Source organism: Symsagittifera roscoffensis, chromosome 10, assembly GCF_963678635.1.
Source record: "Symsagittifera roscoffensis chromosome 10, txSymRosc1.1, whole genome shotgun sequence".
Taxonomy (NCBI): Eukaryota; Metazoa; Xenacoelomorpha; order Acoela; family Convolutidae; genus Symsagittifera; species Symsagittifera roscoffensis.
In genome coordinates, this window is record NC_087071.1 from 3,741,119 (window position 1) to 3,763,106 (window position 21,988).

The 21,988-nt window shown below is 33.6% G+C and overlaps 3 protein-coding genes across 3 annotated transcripts in view; 1 reads left to right on the forward strand and 2 right to left on the reverse strand.

Annotated features, from left to right (window-relative positions):
- The window catches only part of LOC134855606 (snRNA-activating protein complex subunit 3-like), a 495,355-nt gene that overhangs the window by 462,059 nt on the left and 11,308 nt on the right, over window positions 1-21,988 (reverse strand). The gene's annotated exons all lie outside the window — the stretch shown is intronic.
- On the forward strand, window positions 827-2,436 carry LOC134855547 (uncharacterized). Its single transcript, XM_063872087.1, has 3 exons — window positions 827-1,541; window positions 1,620-1,847; window positions 2,225-2,436. Exons 1-3 carry the CDS (start codon window positions 833-835, stop codon window positions 2,434-2,436), a joined length of 1,149 nt encoding a protein of 382 aa, XP_063728157.1. The 5' UTR covers window positions 827-832.
- LOC134855604 (uncharacterized) overlaps window positions 15,539-21,988 on the reverse strand; it is a 90,012-nt gene continuing 83,562 nt past the window's right edge. Inside the window, exons 22-26 of the mRNA XM_063872141.1 lie at window positions 20,867-20,997; window positions 20,382-20,526; window positions 17,499-17,695; window positions 16,910-17,065; window positions 15,539-16,595 (exon numbers count right to left, since the gene is read on the reverse strand). Of these exons, the coding sequence (XP_063728211.1) occupies window positions 15,787-16,595; window positions 16,910-17,065; window positions 17,499-17,695; window positions 20,382-20,526; window positions 20,867-20,997 (1,438 nt within the window). The 3' untranslated portion in view covers window positions 15,539-15,786. The remainder of the gene's footprint in view (window positions 16,596-16,909; window positions 17,066-17,498; window positions 17,696-20,381; window positions 20,527-20,866; window positions 20,998-21,988) is intronic.

Consider the following 21,988-nt stretch of genomic DNA (forward strand, 5'->3'; position numbering starts at 1 on the left):
AACAGGTGAGCAAAATCGAGAGAGTACAAGAGTCTACGTAACAATCTTCTTTTTTTCAAGAAAGGCTGGTGTTTAAGTAGAATAAACCAATAAACCAGCGAATTATCGACCAATCATAATGCAGCAAAGTTAGCGTTTTTGCCGTATAAGTTCTCGAAAATTTTGTCGACCTTTTTTTTAGGTTGACCAAATTGATTTTTCGAGCTCTCACGAAGCACTAAAAAGTCCCTGTTTTGGCCAAAACTTTAGCGCCAAATTTTTTTAAAAAAATTAACAGGCCAAAAAGGCGTTTTTAGGCACTTTTTGAAATTTTCTTACCAAAAAATCGCGTTTTTTCGGCGCGCTCTCCTCCCTTAATTTTAGTATATACTGGCGCCGAAGGCGCTTTTAGAAAAATTTTAGGGTCCTTTACCAAAAATATAAAAGGATATCTCAAAATAGTTCAAAGGGGGGACCTTTTGGGTCGGCAGGGGGTCGAATCCCTGAGGGGGGGGGGGGGGGGGGGGGGTGATTCCTTAGTGGATACCAGAAAGGATTTTTTAATAGATCCTAGATTTGGGCAGTGTTTTTCAGTAAGCCTATTTAATACTTTTTTCAATACAAGATTTCGAGAATAGGTTTTTGAATATGATAGGATTTGAATTTTAATTAATAAAAAAAACCCTTTAAAAGTTTTTAGATTTTTTCAAGCAAAATTTGTACTTTTTTCTTACCGTAGTCGATTTTTCTATACTGTTTTTTTAGCGAAATCCTATTTCAAACTTACAAGAAATTTGTTGCTTTTTGTCTCTTGTAGGTATAATTTTCTGAATTTTTTTATAGCGACGAAGAAATGCCTTTCAATTGCACAGAAATAGCAGAAAAAAGAGACAACAACCAAACCGAAAATCAAGGTATCTGTAACTGGCCTTACATACAATGTCCAGGCGAAGATTTTTGTGCGGAACCCTGCGATGGTTATGCAGAATGCACTAGACAACCAAACTACGATGAAAGCACAGCGGCTGGTTGTCCCAAAACACTCTGTCAAGCTAATCTTTCCGCAACTCCAACTGAACAAGAGTTCACTTCGGCAAATTTTCCAAATTACTATTCGAATAATTTAGACTGTGAATGGATAATCAGCGCACCTGAAGACCAAAAAATTGAACTAACTTTTAAAGAAGTTTTCGTCGAGGGCGAACCCGGCGCTTGTATTGACTTCATTACGATTTACAATGGGGGTGCTAGAAATGCGTCGGTTCTAAAGATCTCAGATTACCGACGATTCTGCGGCTATTCGCCTCCAAGTTCGCCGACAGTCATTTCCGAGGGCTCGGAAGTTATGATTGTTTTCAAAACGGATTTTACTGTTGTCGAGGAGGGTTTTAGAATTGGGTACAAATCAATTTCGTCGAGTGCAGCCGAACGACGACAAAAACGAGATGCTTTCCTGTACTCGGCCGGTGAAAAAGCCGAAGGGTTAGTCGTCAAAAATATGCGGAAACGAAAAAGCACGACTCGACACCGGCGACAAGCTTCGACGCCATCTGGAGAATCTGGTTTGATTTTTTCTCTGAAATTTTTTTTTTCGTTCTGTCTTTCATTGGTCTTTGATTTTCACCCATTTCATCATTTAGGTTCTTCTGAGGTCACTAATTACGATTATGACTACGAGTATGCGCCCTATATCTCGGGATCCGAATACGAGTCGTTTTACGACAACTTCAACCCGACAGACCAGTTCTTTAACGTATCCAGTAACGACTATTTCTCTATGTACAAGAAGTCGAATCTGCCAGACTATTCGGACTTCAGACTGGCCACTACTTTTACTGAAAGCGAAATAGAGTACAACGGATATAAAGGTATAACTTAAATATTAAGGCAGATATAGTTGATGCAAAAAGTCATAATTAAAATTCAAAATGCTAAAATATTAAAAACTAAAATTGGTAACAAATTTAATCTTACTCACCGTGTTTTTTTCCAGAAAAAAAAGCATTTTTTGCTATACATATTAAATATCATTAAATCTGGAGATGATTGCTTAGAGCGTTTTTCTTAATTTTTATTCTTTTTCAAGTTCATAGCTGAAAAATGTAATTTTTGGCAACGAAACTTTTTCTTGCAAAAAAAACTAAATTTAATTTTTTTATTGTTCAAGATAAACTTATGTTTGGTTTATTTTTATTTTAAAATTAAATTGGGCTTTCAAAGTATCTGCTTTTATTTGTTCGACTAGCTAATGATTTCATCGTCCAATGCACGTTTGACAACAAAAAATGTGACTCGACCTGGTTCAAAACCTTCCAAGATCCCTACTATGGGAACTGCTTCAGCTTCAACTCAATCCTAGACCGAAATCTATCTGAAAAACTGTTCATTCGATCCAGCAGCAAAACAGGCGTGTGTTTTTACTTAAACGACTCAAAATCGTCAAAACATAAAAAATAATAAGCAAAAGTAGTGAAATTCAAGCGACACCGCGACACAGAAAAAATCGGCAAAAAAGGGTCTTTTTTGTGCTTATGGAGGGGGGGATATAAAAAAACTATTTGTTTTGATCTAAAAATTAACAAATAAATTCGACACAAATTTCGAATTTTTCGGAAACTTGAAATCAAATTAATCGTGTGCACTATCGGTTCTAAGTGGCAATAAAAGCTTTTCAAAGTAATTTTTTGGCATTTTTTCTAAAAAAAGTTTGATTTTTTTCGACTCATTTGAACGTCCTCGAACATTTTAGCGGTAAGGTCAACATCATTTTGGCCCATTCAAGTAAAAACACCCAAAAACAGGCCAAGAATACGGACTGAAACTGACATTTTTCCTGGATATTGCAGAGTATATTGGAATTTTGGGCCAAAACACAGGAGCCCGCGCTATGATAAACGATCCAGAAGTCCGACCACACGTCAGGGCCCAAAGTTTTGCCGTTGGCGCAGGGTTAAATACGTTCGTGTCGATACGAATGAATCAAATTTCACGAAAAGGCGGGAAATATGGAAACTGTACTAAAACATGGCCCGATTGGTTGAACTTCAATTCGGAATTTAAGAAAAAATGGCCAAAATACGATCGAGAAACGTGTTTGTTTTACTGCTTACAAAACGAAATGGCGCTTCAATGTTCGTGCACCGATAGTTATGAAACCGATTTTAGCGATAACGACGATATTAATAATTCATCTCTAAGTTATTGCGATCCAGTTGATCAAACTCAAAGTAGATGTCGTCAGAGGGTCTATAATAACTACAGAAACAATCAACTTAGCTGCTCAAAATGTCCTCAAGGTTGCGATACAACTTTGTTTTCACAACGAGAGTCAAATTCGCCTTGGCCAACAACCGCTTTTGCACCCTTTTTTGCCTCAAAAATGATCAAGTCGAGATCATCGCGTGTACAAGACTTCATCGGCCGCGTGATCAACCAACCGAATATTTCACACAAACACTTAGCCGAAAACTTTCGACAAAATTTTGCGCGTTTGGAGGTTTTCTACGAAACGATGAATTTCGAGAAAATGTCGGAAAGTCCTGCCTATCAAATGGTTAATCTTATCAGTGATTTTGGCGGAAATATTGGCCTCTGGCTGGGCTGGAGTGTGTTGGCTGTTTTTGAAGTAGTTCAGTTCATTTACGAAGTAGGCGAAATCATCTTTCTCAAAAAGTGTAAGAATGAGTGAAAAATAATTTAAAATAGACTAAGAAAATCCTATAACATTAGAAAATAACATTTGTGTGCAAATTACATAAAACATTGGAACATTTTGTACGAAATCAGTAGTACAAAATCAACGTCATTTTGTACAAAATCAAAGCGTAAAAATTTGTTGTAAAATAAAGTTGTTTAGCGATTGTTTTGCCAGACCCTGGAAAAGGTGCTGAGAAAAAATGATTCCATGTTTGTAGTTTTTAGACTGATTTGTTCTCTTTGACAAATCGTTGCTAAATTAAAACAAAAATGCTCATATCAGGGCAAAGTTCCGAATGTTTCGACTGCTCATAAACTGGTCTCGAATACTTTTTGGTTAATGAAGATCGACAAACTAAGAATTTTAGGCTGTATTAAGAATTGTGTATGGAACATAACTGCTGGTATATCAGGGCAAAGCCCTGAATGTTCTGGCTGTCCCTCAAGTCATATGGAATAGTTTTTGGGAAAAGAAAAGGATCTACTTAACAATCTCCCTCTCCCTATTGTATCTACTAAAGAATCTCCTCCCCCCTTTCTTCAAGGGGGAGGGGGGGCAGATTGTTAAGTAGATCCAAACAAAATATTGAAAACCAATATATTTTGAACAAAATCAAAGTGTAAAATTTCAATTTCGAACGATTTTGTTGTGTGGGATAATTCGTCACAATTGAGTTTGGATTAAGCTGCCGCAATTGAATTTGGGACGATTTTGTGGTGCGGGATAATTAGCCATGCGTAAATAATGTGCGTTAAATTTTCAGCATCAAAGTATCACACCGCTCCTATAGTCATCTTAGTTTATTACTGAAAGTTTCACAACAATATGCAAGTCTAGTGGTGAGTGCGACCCTTCTGGGACCACGAAGATCAATGGGTCGCTCCTCCGAGGGAAATATACTTGAGAATTGGTCTGAATAAAAAACCAACCCAAGCATATACTTTCCTTAATTTCTTCGGAAGTCGGAACAATAACCGAAGTCAGAACACTAGTCGTGGAAGACGCACAGAGAACACAGAGCACAAAGTGTTTTTGAGAAAAAGAAAAACAAATAGTTCTTCTGTCCGCCCGCAACGATTTATGATCCTTTTTTTCGCATTCAAAAATGTTGCCGTTTTAATTGATTATATTTAATTATATTACACTTTGTGACCCCACAACCTATCATAATCCATTTTAAGAAGAATTTAGATTGATCATAATCCAATTAAAGTACAATATAATGGATTATAATGGCAAATCAGTCAAAACACTTAGTTCGAGTTGGTCGCAACATAGAACGCCTGCCTTGAACACCCGTAGTGACGTCCATACAAAAATAAACCTATCTTACAATTCATTATGTTGGGACTATGAAAAAAAATTGCCAATCAATTATTATACAAGGTTGGTTTTAAGATAACCGGACACAAAAACACATCTTTGAAATTTTTTTTCTCAAATTGGGTCATTTTATACAAAAAGTGAAGAAAACAAAAGTTGCTTAGAGATCTGCCAAATTATTATGGTGCAGTTTTTTTTTCTCTAAAATCACAGCCAAAATTTTCCCCAGAAAATGGGTAGTTTTGGCTTTTTTAGGTAATCAAGAATTACGCTGAAACTACCAAGTTAACCGATGAGAAATTTATATCAAAAGAAGATTCTTAAACAGCCCGACAAATTATTACGAAAGAAGAACACAAAACTTCAAAAAGAAGCTTAAAAATTGTTTTGGTAATTGCTTTTATGTAAAACATGCTTGCCATACATTTTCATATATTTTTTTAATGGAAAAGCTGCTAATCATTCAGTTTTTTAGTATAAAAAGTCTTACCAGTCCAAACTGTGCAATGGATAGGCGCACAATTTTGGGTCTGTATATTCCTGGATTCCAGAGACAAGTCTTTAACTGTTAAAATTTTGTCGGAACGATCAAAGGAAAGTAAAGAACAAAAGAAGAACAAAGGTAGCGTCCTTGTTGCGGATTCCGCTTACAAGGCACAAAACGCACAGTTTGGCCTCGTAATGAGTTCATAAAATTTTTTAAATAGACATTATGGCAAAAACCATTTTGCTTAGTTCCACAGTGTCAAAAAAGCTTATTATAAAGTTTCATTGAATACAAAAAAGTAATTTTAGTGCTAATTTCATTCAGTTTTTTCAGTCCATATACCAAAACCGAGTGCTGTTTTTATTACCCTGTTTTTTGTCTTCTAAAGCAATATTTTGTAGATAAGCAAAAACTAAATGTTGCATCAAGAGACACGCAGTGTCGACATGAGAACAAAATTCAAGATGCAATGTAAGCTGTTGCCTATTTGGTGTAACACACAGGTAAAAAAATTGAACAAAACACACACATTTGAAAAGTTTTAACATACACACGTGATGTTTTTTTTTAAATTTGTTTTTGGTTGATTATTCTAGGAAAGATATTGCACTAGTGTTTCAATTTTAGATTTAAAAAACTAAAATTGAAAAACACCAGTGCAACATTTATTTTGAAAATGATTTTTTGTGAATGGATATGAATGTATACAATTCGGACACTAATATAATTCTGATGACTTACATCAAGAGTCATTTAAACTGAGGAAAAAATGACAACATCAGAAAACCCAGAACAAAATTTAGAGCCAAAAGAAGACGAAACTCCTGTAGTTCTCCAGAAAAATGAAGAACAAGACCACGACCACAAGCCAGATTCTCAAGCCGGACCCTCAAAGCCCGAAAAATTTATAAACCCACCTGTGCAGCGGAGAAGAAGTTCGTTGAAAGTTGCGCCCCAAGGCGACAAGTTAAAAGACTAATTCTCTTTTGCTGCTTTCGAACATGCATATTACGAGTAATGATGAGCATTTGAAAAAAAGTGAAAGAAAAATCGATTTTTTTTTCGTTTTTTTTTTAATTTTTATGGGTTTATTGCCATAGCTAAGAAATGAAAACTTTAATGAAGCATTGAGCCAATCATTACCCCGATGCGTTATATTATAATAAAAATCATAAATTATGTTGACGAATGATAGCATTTTTTTGAGAACCAATCAAATGTTCTGAAAACCAAGTATATATATAATCATCAATAATCAACCTAAATAAGAAAGATCAAAAAGTATCCGTCTGGTTGACTAAATTTTTTTTTTTTAAATTTCTATCGAAAAAAACCCTTTTTTTAAAAGTCTTACTCAAAATTGAAAACTTGCGTCATTAATTTGATCACGCTGAATTTCAAACTTTGATCACGTTAAGTTTCAGTTTTTTCCGACTGGTCATCATAATTTTACTTCAACATGTGTCACGATTTGCGAGATTTTCGCAATATGAGATTAGAAGACGCGCCCAAAGAAGGAGTTGGGGGCAAGACTAAAAAAGGAAAAAAGGGAAAAAAGGGGAAGAAGTGAATCTCTTGCAAGAAAACGACAGTTTACTTTTAGTAACAAAGTGTCTTTTTTAAAAACTAAGCAAATATTCAAGCAAACTACAATTAACTTTTTTTTGATCAATTTGATTATTTTCGATGTTTTTTACAGACATTAGAAAAAATTAAAGCAAATAGGTAAATCTTGTATGAGGAAAACTTTGCAAAAATTTAACTAACCCGCAATGAGGTTGCCATTATATTTGATTATAGTTACACTTTGGTACCGCACAATCTTTTATAATCCTTTGTTTTTAAAGAATTTAAATCGTTTCTAATTCATTTTCAAACTAGTATAAACGATTATAATGGATTACAATCTGTTTAAAATGTTCCGAAAATTCTGAAATTTGCAGAAAAAATTAAAGCAAATAGGTAAATCTTGTATAAGGAAACCTTTGCAAAAATTTAACTAACCCGCAATGAGGTTGCCATTATAATTGATTATACTTACACTTTGGTACCGCACAATCTTTTATAATCCTTTGTTTTTAAAGAATTTAAATCGTTTCTAATTCATTTTCAAACTAGTATAAACGATTATAATGGATTACAATCTGTTTAAAATGTTCCGAAAATTCTGAAATTTGCAGCTTTTTCTACATTCCTTACAGTCTACTGGATTTTTAAACCTACACAAATCTACTAGATTTCTGCAACACGATATTTAGCACACTTTGAACACCCTTCCGTGCCAAGTATCGCAACGTTTATCGCATTCCCTCACCAGCCTTGATATGCCCCACTCCTTTAAACACCAAACTGGCCTCCCCATCCCCTTTGCTTGATTTATAATCAACTGTTATAATTGATTGTTTTATAATTTTTTGTAGATAGATTTCAAAAATATTTTATAATCGATTATCATCCATCGAGCTTCATTGCGGGAAACCTGATTGATAGTTGTATCACAGTTAGGCTCTGAAACTTTTTTACCTAGGCTCTGAAAATTTCTTAACTATTCGTTTTTAGAAGGATTCAAACTGACAATTTTTTAGATCGCATAGAAAAGCTTAACAGAAAAAAATAAGGTCAAAATTTTTTTTTAAAGTTAAAGTACACACTGATTTAGTTAGTGTGTACTTTAAATGACAAAACTTTCAGCCTTCGTAAATTTTTAAAAACTTCAACTAATTGAAATTATCTATATCTGTCAGGCAAATAACTACAAGCTAGAACGCCTTCTCTGTTTACAAAATTTGAAATATGTGAATGCCTTGTTTTTTTTTCCAGTAAGTTGTAGTTTGACTTGAGATTAAAAGAACTCATTATCAAATCAAGGATCATAAAAACCTGAAATTGGTATTAGAATTAAAACAAAAAAAAATTTGAACTTAGTGTCGCCCAACTAGGTTATAACAGAGCACAAAATTGTGCCCGCTTGCTTCTGGATTGCACAGACCCTTTTTATTTGTTTTTGGTTTTTGTAAGAAATTCTATCAGAAATGCTGCCCACACAAAATTTTTTCATTTTTTCTGTTCTTGTGGAATCAAGCGATCAAGGTTTAAGCAACCAAGGAAAAATTGCATTTTATATAAGCATATGTCTTTTGATTCCAATTCAACAAAAATTCCGTTGCCGAGTTCGGTTCAAATTTTTTGGAAAAGAAAGTTTAAATCTGTGGAATCTGAACTTATACCCTATGTGCCGTCCTAATGAGTTTCATCAATTCTGGGCTTGAAGCCGTGTTTTTGCTAAAATTTTCCAATCCGAAAATACTCTTTGCTTTAATTTCTAATTTTTTTCTAATATGAAGAGTTATTTGAAAACTTTAATTAATTTGTGAACAAAAATATTGAAGCTAAAAACTATGACTAGTTTAAAACGCATGCAGAATTTGATTTTCAACAAACACTGTTTTTGTAAATTTAGTCCCAGGAAAACGCGTGACATTCAACGAACCACAAAACAAACAAAAACATGAGAATTATAAATTGGTGCGTTTTTTAATAAGTCCTCCCCTCCTCATTTTGCTCAAAGATAGTTATGATAAATCCCAGAAATAACTTTCAAGATTGTTGATCATTAAATAATCACTTTCTTCTTTTTTCTAGCGGTTTTTAATCTCTCTGTAACCTTGCTCACAATTCGATGAGCTATCCAAAATAGAAATCTGAAACTTTTATGGGCAAAACAGGGGCCCATTATTTGTGAAATTCTTTAAAACTACGAATTTTTGTTATTAGGGTTCGAGATGACTCAGTAAATTGAGACTCCGAAGAAATTTGAAACTCTGTTGTATGCTTCAGATCTGAATACCTGTGCGTTTTAAAGTTTTTTCGGTGTGCCTATTCTGACAATTTACATTATGAATTTGTGACGAAAAACCCTTGAATGGTTGAACAAAAAACGCATGCACTGGAGAAAAAAGCAGTTTGCTAAATTAAAACAAAAATGCTCATATCAGGGCAAAGTTCCGAATGTTTCGACTGCTCATAAACTGGTCTCGAATACTTTTTGGTTAATGAAGATTGACAAACTAAGAACTTTAGGCTGTATTAAGAATCATGTATGGAACATAACTGCTGGTATATCAGGGCAAAGCCCTGAATGTTCTGACTGTCCCTCAATTCATATGGAATAGTTTTTGGGAAAAGAAAAGGATCTACTTAATAATCTCCCCCCACCCCTATTGTATCTACTAAAGAATCTCCTCCCCCCTTTCTTCAAGGGGGAGGGGGGGGGGCAGATTGTTAAGTAGATCCAAACAAAATATTGAAAACCAATATATTTTGAACAAAATCAAAGTGTAAAATTTCAATTTCGAACGATTTTGTTGTGTGGGATAATTCGTCATAATTGAGTTTGGATTAAGCTGCCGCAATTGAATTTGGGACGATTTTGTGGTGCGGGATAATTAGCCATGCGTAAATAATGTGCGTTAAATTTTCAGCATCAAAGTATCACACCGCTCCTATAGTCATCTTAGTTTATTACTGAAGGTTTCACAACAATATGCAAGTCTAGTGGTGAGTGCGACCCTTCTGGGACCACGAAGATCAATGGGTCGCTCCTCCGAGGGAAATATACTTGAGAATTGGTCTGAATAAAAAACCAACCCGAGCATATACTTTCCTTAATTTCTTCGGAAGTCGGAACAATAACCGAAGTCAGAACACTAGTCGTGGAAGACGCACAGAGAACACAGAGCACAAAGTGTTTTTGAGAAAAAGAAAAACAAATAGTTCTTCTGTCCTCCCGCAACGATTTATGATCCTTTTTTTCGCATTCAAAAATGTTGCCGTTTTAATTGATTATATTTAATTATATTATAATTTGTGACCCCACAACCTATCATAATCCATTTTAAGAAGAATTTAGATTGATCATAATCCAATTAAAGTACAATATAATGGATTATAATGGCAAATCAGTCAAAACACTTAGTTCGAGTTGGTCGCAACATAGAACGCCTGCCTTGAACACCCGTAGTGACGTCCATACAAAAATAAACCTATCTTACAATTCATTATGTTGGGACTATGAAAAAAAATTGCCAATCAATTATCATACAAGTTTGGTTTTAAGATAACCGGACACAAAAACACAATTTTGAAATTTTTTTTCTCAAATTGGGTCACTTATACAAAAAGTGAAGAAAACAAAAGTTGCTTAGAGATCTGCCAAATTATTATGGTGCAGTTTTTTTTCTCTAAAATCACAGCCAAAATTTTCCCCAGAAAATGGGTAGTTTTGGCTTTTTTAGGTAATCAAGAATTACGATGAAACTACCAAGTTAACTGACGAGAAATTTATATCAAAAGAAGATTCTTAAACAGCCCGACAAATTATTACGAAAGAAGAACACAAAACTTAAAAAAGAAGCTTAAAAATTGTTTTGGTAATTGCTTTCATGTAAAACATGCTTGCCATACATTTTCATATATTTTTTTAATGGAAAAGCTGCTAATCATTCAGTTTTTTAGTATAAAAAGCCTTACCAGTCCAAACTGTGCACTGGATAGGCGCACAATTTTGTGTCTGTATATTCCTGGATTCCAGAGACAAGTCTTTAACTATGTTAAAATTTTGTCGGAACGATCAAAGGAAAGTAAAGAACAAAAGAAGAACAAAGGTAGCGTCCTTGTTGCGGATTCCGCTTACAAAGTACAAAACGCACAGTTTGGCCTCGTAATGAGTTCATAAAATTTTTTAAATAGACATTATGGCAAAAACCATTTTGCTTAGTTCCACAGTGTCAAAAAAGCTTATTATAAAGTTTCATTGAATACAAAAAAGTAATTTTAGTGCTAATTTCATTCAGTTTTTTCAGTCCATATACCAAAACCGAGTGCTGTTTTTATTACCCTGTTTTGTGTCTTCTAAAGAAATATTTTGTAGATAAGCAAAAACTAAATGTTGCATCAAGAGACACGCAGTGTCGACATGAGAACAAAATTCGAGATGCAATGTAAGCTGTTGCCTATTTGGTGTAAAACACAGGTAAGAAAAATTGAACAAAACACACACATTTGAAAAGTTTTAACATAAACACGTGATGTTTTTTTTAAATTTGTTTTTGGTTGATTATTCTGGGAAAGATATTGCACTAGTGTTTCAATTTTAGATTTAAAAAACTAAAATTGAAAAACACTAGTGCAACATTTAATTTGAAAATGATTTTTTGTGAATGGATATGAATGTATACAATTCGGGCACTAATATAATTTTGATGACTTACATCAAGAGTCATTTAAACTGAGGAAAAAATGACAACATCAGAAAACCCAGAACAAAATTTAGAGCCAAAAGAAGACGAAACTCCTGTAGTTCCCCAGAAAAACGAAGAGCAAGACCACGACCACAAGCCAGATTCTCAAGCCGGACCCTCAAAGCCCGAAAAATTTATAAACCCACCTGTGCAGCGGAGAAGAAGTTCGTTGAAAGTTGCGCCCCAAGGCGACAAGTTAAAAGACTCATTCTCTTTTGCTGCTTTCGAACATGCATATTACGAGTAATGATGAGCATTTGAACAAAAGTGAAAGAAAAATCGATTTTTTTTTCGTTTTTTTTTATGGGTTTATTGCCATAGCTATGAAATGAAAACTTTAATGAAGCATTTAGCCAATCATTACCCCGATGCGTTATATTATAATAGAAATCATAAATTATGTTGACGAATGATAGCATTTTTTTGAGAACCAATCAAATGTTCTGAAAACCAAGTAAATATACAATCATCAATAATCAACATAAATAAGAAAGATCAAAAAATATCCGTCTGGTTGACTAAACTTTTTTTTTGAAATTTCTTTCGAAAAAAACCCTTTTTTAAAGGTCTGACTCAAAATTGAAAGCTTGCGTCATTAATTTGATCACGCTGAATTTCAAACTTTGATCACGTTAAATTTCAGTTTTTTCCGACTGGTCATCATAATTTTACTTCAACATGTGTCACGATCTGCGAGATTTTCGCAATATGAGATTAGAAGACGCGCCCAAAGAAGGAGGTGGGGGCAAGACTAAAAAAGGAAAAAAGGGAAAAAAGGGGAAGAAGTGAACCTCTTACAAGAAAACGACAGTTTACTTTTAGTAACAAAGTGTCTTTTTTAAAAACTAAGCAAATATTCAAGCAAACTACAATTAATTTTTTTTTGATCAATTTGATTATTTTCGATGTTTTTTACAGACATTAGAAAAAATTAAAGCAAATAGGTAAATCATGAATGAGGAAAACTTTGCAAAATTTAACTAACCCGCAATGAGGTTGTCATTATAATTGATCATACTTACACTTTGGTACCGCACAATCTTTTATAATCTTTTATTTTTAAAGAAATTAAATCGTTTCTAATTCATTTTCAAACTAGTATAAACGATTATAATGGGTTACAATCTGTTTAAAATATTCCAAAAATACTGAAATTTGCAGCTTTTTCTACATTCCTTACAGTCTACTGGACTTTTAAACCTACACAAATCTACTAAATTTCTGCAACACGATATTTAGCACGTTTTGAACACCCTTCCGTGCCAAGTATCGCAACGTTTATTGCATTCCCTCACCAGCCTTGATATGCCCCACTCCTTTAAACACCAAACTGGCCTCCCCATCCCCTTTGCTTGATTTATAATCAATTGTTATAATTGATTGTTTTATAATTTTTTGTAGATAGATCTCGAAAGTATTTTATAAGCGATTATCATCCATCGAGCTTCATTGCGGGAAACCTGATTGATAGTTGTATCACAGTTAGGCTCTGAAACTTTTTTACCTGGGAAAATTTGTTTTAGCGATAAGATAATGTCAAGAGTAAAAGAATTTCTTAACTATTCGATTTTAGAAGGATTCAAACTGACAATTTTTTAGATCGCTTAGAAAAGTTTAACAGAAAAAACAAAGGTCAAAAAATTTTTTAAAAAAAGTTTAAATACACACTGATTTAGCTGGTCTTATAAATGACAAAACTTTCAATCTTCGTAACTTTTTAAAAACTTCAACTAATTGAAATTATCTATATCTGTCAGGCAAATAACTACAAGCTAGAACGCCTTGTCTAGTTACAAAATTTGAAATATGTGAATGCCTTGTTTGTTTTTTTTTCAGTAGGTTGTAGTTTGGCTTGAGATTAAAACAACTCATTATCAAATCAAGGATCATAAAAACCTGAAATTGGTATTAGAATTAAAGAAATAAATTTTGAACTTACTGTCGCCCAACTAGGTTATAACAGAGCACAAAATTGTGCCCGCTTGCTTCTGGATTGCACAGACCCTTTTCATTCGTTTTTAGTTTTTGTAAGAAATTCTATCAGAAATGCTGCCCACACAAAATTTTTTTCATTTTTTTTTGTTCTTGTGGAATCAAGCGATCAAGGTTTAAGCAACCAAGGCAAATTGCATTTTATTTAAGCATTTGTCTTTTGATTCCAATTCAACAAAAATTCCGTTGCGGAGTTCGGTTCAAATTTTTTGGAAAAGAGAGTCTAAAGCTGTGGAATCTGAACTTATACCCTATGTGCCGTCGTAATGACTTTCATCAATTCTGGGCTTGAAGCCGTGTTTTTGCTAAAATTTTCCAATCCGAAATTACTCTTTGCTTTAACTTCTAATTTTTTTCTAATATGAAGAGTTATTTTAAAACTTTAATTAATTTGTGAACAAAAAAATTGAAGCTAAAAACTATGACTAGTTTAAAACGCATGCAGAATTTGATTTTCAACAAAAACTGTTTTTGTAAATTTAGTCCCAGGAAAACGCGTGAAATTCAACGAACCACAAAACAAACAAAAACATGAGAATTATATATTGGTGCGTTTTTTAATAAGTCCTCGCCTCCTCATTTTGTTCAAAGATAGTTATGATAAATCCCAGAAATAACTTTCAAGATTGATGATCATTAAATAATCAACTTCTTCTTTTTTCTAGAAGTTTTTAATATCTCTGTAACCTTGCTCACAATTCGTTAAGCTATCCAAAATGTAAATCTGAAACTTTTATGGGCAAAACATTTTCAAAGTTTTTTCGGTGTGCCCATACTGTCATTTTAGATTATGAATTTGTGACGAAAAACCCCTGAATGGTTGAACAAAAAACGCATGCACTGGAGAAAAAAGCAAATTTTAGTTTGGCTATTTGCTAGTTTTTAGGGCAAGTACCAGCGCAGCCCTTTGCATCAAAAACCGTGATATTCATACTTAAACTTCAATATTATTTTGTCTCATTAAATTAAATCTGTTGCTTTTTACTGGAAAAAAAACATCAGAAAAAAAAAACATTTTTGTTTCGTTTCTAATTTATTTTTTGAAATTCAAAAATTTTATTCTTGCTGTTGCACAAATCTGTGCAATTTGCACAGCAACTGGTTTTTTTGCTAGTAAATGAAAAAATTATCATTTTAATTTTTTTCGGCCTTAAATTAAAAAAGTTTTTAAACATTTTAAAATATTGTCGGAGCGATCCATGAAAACGAAAAAACAAAGGGAGCGTCCTTGTTGCGGAATCCGCTTACAAATTCCTAAAATACACAATTTGGCCTCGTAATTAATTCGAGTGAACATTTTTCGAAGGTAATTTTTTGCAATTTCAAAGCAAATTTTTTTCTAAATTTTTTGTACTTAATTGTTGCAGAATTTTTGGCCTAAGTTTTTCTTCAGTGTAGATTTTCAGCTGGTCTATTTCATGTATTTTGTCTATCCTCTCCTTCAAAGTAATGTTGATAAAATACAATTGAAAATGTGCATATTTAAATTGGTTTTTCAGGAAAAAAATTCTTCCTTTGTTTCTAACCAACTCGTTTTTATCATATTGCGCAACTTGACAACAATCGAGAATTTTTCCTTGTAAAAAAAACGGATTTTGGGAGATTCTCAATTTCACTACTATCTCAGTTAAGAGCCATTGCCAATGTTTTTCTGTTATTTTAAACAATCGGCATATTTTGAGCAGAAGTAATGATCCAAAAAAGTCGATCAAAAACTTTTATATATATATATATATATATTTTTTTTTTTCAATCCAAGAATATCTTCATCACTTGTTGCTGAATTGGGATCAATACTTTTACAATACTACATTCTCAACTTCTACCTTCGTTTTTGCTTTTAAAAATATCAAAAGTTAAAACAGACAACATTAACATAAATTCACAATCAATTTATTCAGTTTAATTTGCATTTCTATTGTCGTCATGGCATTTCACTTGAAAGCTTCTAAAAACTGAAAAAATTGTCTGTCCTTTTTGATATTTTTGTTATTCGTAACTTGAAATTACTAAGACGTTCTATTTTCTTTCTCTGAGAGGTTCGAATTCAACGAGTGCGCCGATGCCGCCCGTTCGAGAAGCGGCGTCGGTGGAATTACAATCGGAGTCGGCGGCGGCATATTTCCAAAGCGCGGATCACGTGATTGTTCCGCAGCTAACACTCCCAGTTTTTCCACGAGTTTTTCATGCTCAAACTGCGGAGGCGCCAACATGTTTTCAGACTTGATGCTTCGTTCAGTTGTCTGTCGGCTTTCTAGCGTTCGGCTTTCGAGACTTCGGACATGTGCCCTTTGTTGGTCTTTTCGCCTTTGTGATATTTCGTCTACTTCGTCAACGCCGACTTGCTCTATGTCGTCGGAAAGTACGACTCGTAACACTCCACTATTCATACGAGACGATCCTGTTTCGTCGACTCTCATTCCCGAATCCGAGTGATTTTGACTTCGATTAGCAGAGCTATTTGCGTCTTCACTAAGCACTGTTTCGCGACTGGCTGATTTAAATGTTGTCGAAGTTTCGAGCTGCTTGTCGGATTTTTTTGACGCACTCTTGTCGGATTGGCTCGTACTCGGCTTCTCGCTTGGCGACGACTTTGTGTCTCGCAGCTTTTCGTCGGCTTTTGCAACTTCGGAACTGGGGCCGAACTCAGCTTCGGCCAAGATCTTGGTCATAGTAGGGGATCGTTTCAGTGGTTTTAAATCGCGACTGGTTATCTCCGCTTTCGGTTTCGGACTTTTTGTAGGCGTTGAAAGTAAAGTTTGAGTTACCGAGCGTGACAAAGAACAATTTTTGGTTTTGTCAGCTGTGATCTCCATTTCTGAAAAATTATCAGAAATATGACAAGAAGGATTTTCAATTTGAAAACAGATGCATATTTATTGTCGAGATATTTTTAGCCTGATTTCGAAAACCCATAATTTAAGTACTTTTTTTCTAGAATTTCCTCTTTTGTTCAAAACTATAGAGATTTTGCTTACATGTTTGCAATGCATTGCCGATTTGAAATGTCGTTTTCAAGGTATTTTTTATACAGATTTTAACTAACGAAAAAACTTTTTCTTCGGTGAGCTCTAACCCATAACATTTATCACTGCTCCCCTTCTCATTGGGTTGTTTTGTCAATTAACATACCTGCTTCTTTAGATTTCTTTGCAACTTCTTTTTCTTCTTCATCATCGCTTTTGATTTTGACACTCTTCGAAGATGAAGGCGGCTTTTTGGAAGACCTCGAATCTGCTTTTTCATCAAACGTCGAACCAGGAATAATTTTGGCTGGGGCTGAGGGGTCTAAAAACATAACAAAAAGTTACCGCAAAACCAGTTCAAAGCAATGTTGGAAATTTTCCATTTTTTAAAAAAAATTTCTGGATTTTTGTAGGGTAAATCAATTCATTCCATACTTTTCTCGAAGCTTTGAAAGTTTTGCAGCGATTATAATTTCAAAGTACAGAACTCAATTGAAGTATCAATTGTTTTAAAAAATTCTTTTGAAGAGTCTAAGATATGATTTGTTATAATAAGATATGATTTAATTTGCAAGAGTTGCAAAAAAACTTAGCTTGCAAAAAAACATAACAACTAAAGCAGAAAAAAAATCTGATTTTTGTCATAAAACATGAAATGATGTTGGATTCTGTGCGTCAAAATTTTGAGGCTTTGGAAACCAAAAACTTAGAATGTTGAAGGAAAATAAATCAAGAAACATGCAAAGGTAATAAACCTGTCTTCGTGGCTTTATCATAGTCTCCGTCTGTTTTTATTTTCACACTCTTTGAAGACGATGCTGGCTTCTTAGACAATCCTGGATCATTCTCCGGTTTTATATTTGGTGTTGCCACGTGACCATCAATTGCTGGGTGGAACTCTTCAATGTAGTCACTTCGGGCATTCGGATCCTGGCTAGTAGTTGGGCGGGACCTAAAATTGCAAAAACATTAACAAGTTTTCATCTCAGATATTATAAACAAATTTTATGATTAAAACAAACCTATACTTTGCCAAAAATAACCAGGCAGACAAAAAAATTGAGGTAATTGAGTGTGAAAGCATAATAAAATCCCTATCAGTCGCGGTTCGGATTCCAAAAAAAAATGAGAAAAGAGTGATTTTTCTGATTTCCGAGAAAAACGGGTCCGAATTTTTCCGTTTTTTTTTTAGTTTGAATGGCCAAAAATTTAAGAACGATATTGAGTTCTCAAGTCAGCTCTATTAAATTTTTTTACTTTTTTAAGCTATTTTTCCTTTTTTTCAGCAGCTTTTAGCGTAATTCAAAGAGATTTGAGTGAGAAAAAAAATGACAGAAAGGTTGGCAAAGAAAAGATTCTCAGCCACTTGCATTGCAATCACCTTTCCTTATTCGAAGAAGTTCCTCAAGGTTTCGCTCAATTAAGGTTACTAACAACACCGACTGTAAAAATGTTCGAAATAAAACCGTAAATTAGCTAAACAATAAAAAAAACGTTGTTCCGCTACGAACGCAAGGAAACTGTAGAAAAAATTATCTAGGTTTTCGAAAAAGAACTCACTCTTAAGTTCAAAAAAATGTATAAGCCCTTGAAACTCATTCAAATACAATCAGAGAAAATTGAAAAGCTTAAGCAAATAGTCGAAAAAGTTCAGAACTACCGAAAAAACTGGATGTATCAAAAATATTAAAGCTAGTTTTGAATATAAAAATATGCCACTACAATCGAAAACTATCATCGGAAGATTACTTATCAAGCGGTAAAAACAGTAGAGAGTACCTGAGCGGACGCCGTTTTTACGGAAAAGAACTCAAAATGACTTTACAACTTTAAAAACAAAGTTCGCATCAGCCTTCCCGTTAAAACACTCACACAAGAACAATTTCTTCGGTCATCAAACGACGTAATATACGGCCACTAAGCCAAAAAATATAAGCCGAAAAAATATATTGGACAGAGTTGAGTTTTTGAGCAAAACAAAAACAAAAAAGGGAATTATGCGAAGTCAAGGCGAACAAAAAAGCTTCAGAAATAAATCAAAAAATTTGAAGCAATTACTATGGAAATTGCTTGCAGCAAAAAAATCTACGATGGGGGAACTGAGCCAAAAAAAAACATTCAAAGACAGGCATAAACCAGCAATATTTTTGAAACTGAATACTTCTAATTCGAAAAAAAAATTCTGTCAGATTCGAAACCAGGACTTTGACTTTCAAGGCTTATTTGTTACCTCCAGGCCAAGTGTGCTAGAGACGCAAAAATATTTTAAAACTTTATAAACTGAAATCAAAACACCATTTTTGTTTTTGACCATTTTAAAAATATGGTTATTTACGGGAAAAAAAATCGAGTACTAAAGTGTAATACACTTCATCCAATTTGAGAAAACTGGAGCTTTACGTTTTTTCTTTAATTCCGCTCGAAAATCTTAAGCTTAAATCTACACATCTATGACGTTTCTGCTACTTTTAAACATTTGCTGCTCGAAAGGGGAATTCGCCATTTTTTTAAAAACTGAAATGATCTGAGCTTGAAAACAAAAAAGAAAAATAAATGCGAAAATGCAAAAATGATCATGAGGAACTCAGGAGACTTTCTCTAAAAAAGGAAAGAAAACTATCGTGACTATTATGAGCGTCTTCACTAGGCTACTTGACATTTAATTTATATAACTTGACCTGATGCGATCTTTGTTAGTTGTACCTGATGTGCATAAAAAACCTAAAAAGTACTTCAATACAAAATCGCAACAATCATTTAAGACAAAAGGTCATAACTTCATCAGAACCTGTAAATTTATTTCATCTTGACTACAGCAAAATCTAGCGCAAAATGAATAATCAGAATGATTTGAATGATTTACTGTAATACTGATTTTTCGTCGTGAATTTAAGTCCACAAACATTCTCAGTTTTTGGAAAACCGGTCATATTTAAAAAAAACTTTAAGTGTAAATTGGAGCGAGTAGATGTGAGCATAAGAAATGTTTTTCATCTTTATTGTTTTGTTTTCCGTTTTTGAAAGACAACTGAAGTCGATTATACCTTATTTACTAGCGTTCCAAGCTTTCATTTCTTTCTTCCCGGGTTGACCAAAACTTCTTATCATACAATTTCCACATATGAAAAACTTCTTACCAAACAATTCCATACGTACAGAAACTTGTATGAAATCTCTATGATAAGCATTTTTCCATATACTAAAATTGTATGACAAATATTTTTCCATAAACCAAAAATTAAATTGTACCACCAAAGAATTAGTTTTCTCATCACCAGACTGTTTTATTAGAATCAAACAGCCGCAGAAATTTTTTTATAAATGTTTTCAACCAGTTTTCCAAACTGTACGAAAATTTTATGGCAAGTGTTTTTCCATACAACTGATGTATGGAATTGTTTGATAAGCATTTTCGGTGTATGGAGGTCACCCGGGTTCCTATCGGATCAAGCAAAAAAATCTACCCAAATTAGAAAAAAAACGAAAAAAAAAACTGTTTTTACTGAATATTGTTGGAACTTTCTTTATTTCTTCTATTTCTCTCTTCTTCTATTTGCCCAACAACCGGCTGATCTGTATTTTTATTGAACTCAATTTAATTATAAAACCAATTATAATTTATAACTTTTGTGTTATACCTGGTGACTGATACAGCTGTTCTGGGTCGGGACTGGTTGCGAATAGTGTTGACTGCAGTGGCTGTGTACTCTAAGGGTAGATTGGTGGATGACCTTCCCGTACTGGGCCTCGTTGCACTATTGGACCGGTTGGGCTTCTCTGGCTCTGGAAAAGAGAAAAAAATTTAAACCTTAATAAACGCCTAAAACGATTTTTTCATCAAGCTTATCTTCCTCTGGAACAAATGTTGAAAGAATTATTTTGAGATTATTTTATTAGTCTATTAAAATTAATCTTCTAAAAATTATTTTCTTTTGAGCAAAAAAATGATGAAGTCCTAATAAAGGCCTAAAGCGATTTTATGATTTTTAATCGAATGGTTAAAAGCAACTGAATATTTTAGAAAGTAATCACGAAATTCTACAGAAAGCGAAAAGCATACAAACTTAAAATGCTCCCTAACTGCTTCTGTAATTAAAAAAGTTGATTTGTCAAAATATCTGACCTGTTTCTATGAGTTCTTTCACAATCTCGTCATCCAACAATTCCTGAGCGCTTCCTTGAAGTTTACTCTCACTCGACAAGTGCTGCTGATGATATTTTCTTGAACTATTATCTCGTTCGTTTGACCTTGACCTGAAAAAAGAGAACTATCTTCCATAAAACTAGACTAAATAGAACTTGGATGATTGAAAGATTTTGATGATACTTTGGATGATTAAAACCTTGATCAAAAATACCTGAATATTAACCAATTATATTTTTATTTAATAGTCAGTCCCGATAGAAGTGAAAAGCAATCAATTTAAAGTAAGTATTATTTCGAAGAAGATTGTTATCATGTTTTGTTTTTAACAAAACAATAAGATATGAGTCATAATACTCGAGTGTTTTTTTCAGGCTCATTTGAAACTAAATTTGGCTAATTGCCCTGTTCCTCATTTTCCCGATTTCCTAAGTTCATACTATGTGAATTTATGTGTTCCTCAAATTCCTAAACTTTCACAGAAATTTCAGTCTAATCGGTAAATTTTTTTTCACATAGAAATGTATACTCGATCTTAAATTTACAGTAAAATTTGCGTTTACGACGTGATCCAGAAATCGTTTCACATAAAAGATTTTAAAATCACAATAAGTGTTTTGTGTGACGTCAGAATCTTTTAATTTGTTTTGATTAGTAAGATGAAGCAGATCTGTCAGAAAAAGGCTGTGAACTTCAAGCACTGAACTTCTCAAAACAAAAGCTTTCTAGCCTTATTTAAGTCTTCAAAAGGCCGATTTTTAAGTTTTAATTGTCCTTTATTTTGAAGAAGTCGAAATTTTTTGTAATTTAGTTCCATCAAATCACGACAATATTTGACAATTTTTTACCGCCTTTTCTCGATAATTCTTGTGAAAAACTTCGTATAATGAATATCATCGAGTAGAGGGCGGTCTAAGTCTGGAAGACGGTCGAAGGGGAAGGGGTTGAGCAACATGTTTCTTAGTATTTCAAGTGAAGTAGTGGTCTTAAATCTTCTTTTTTGGAGAAACGAGGGTAAGTTTCACCGCTGGTCTTGTAAAAATACCAGTGTTGTTTGAAGATTAGACGAGCGCGCGATACCATCCGACCCATTTGGAAGTG

What these genes read in the sequence shown, in the direction of transcription:
- LOC134855547 (XM_063872087.1), top strand. Translation starts at nt 833, where the DNA reads ATGCCTTTCAATTGCACAGAAATAGCAGAAAAAAGAGACAACAACCAA. An exon ending in GACGCCATCTGGAGAATCTG is followed by an intron (nt 1,542 to 1,619) that starts GTTTGATTTTTT and finishes TTCATCATTTAG; the next exon opens with GTTCTTCTGAGGTCACTAAT. An exon ending in AGAGTACAACGGATATAAAG is followed by an intron (nt 1,848 to 2,224) that starts GTATAACTTAAA and finishes TTGTTCGACTAG; the next exon opens with CTAATGATTTCATCGTCCAA.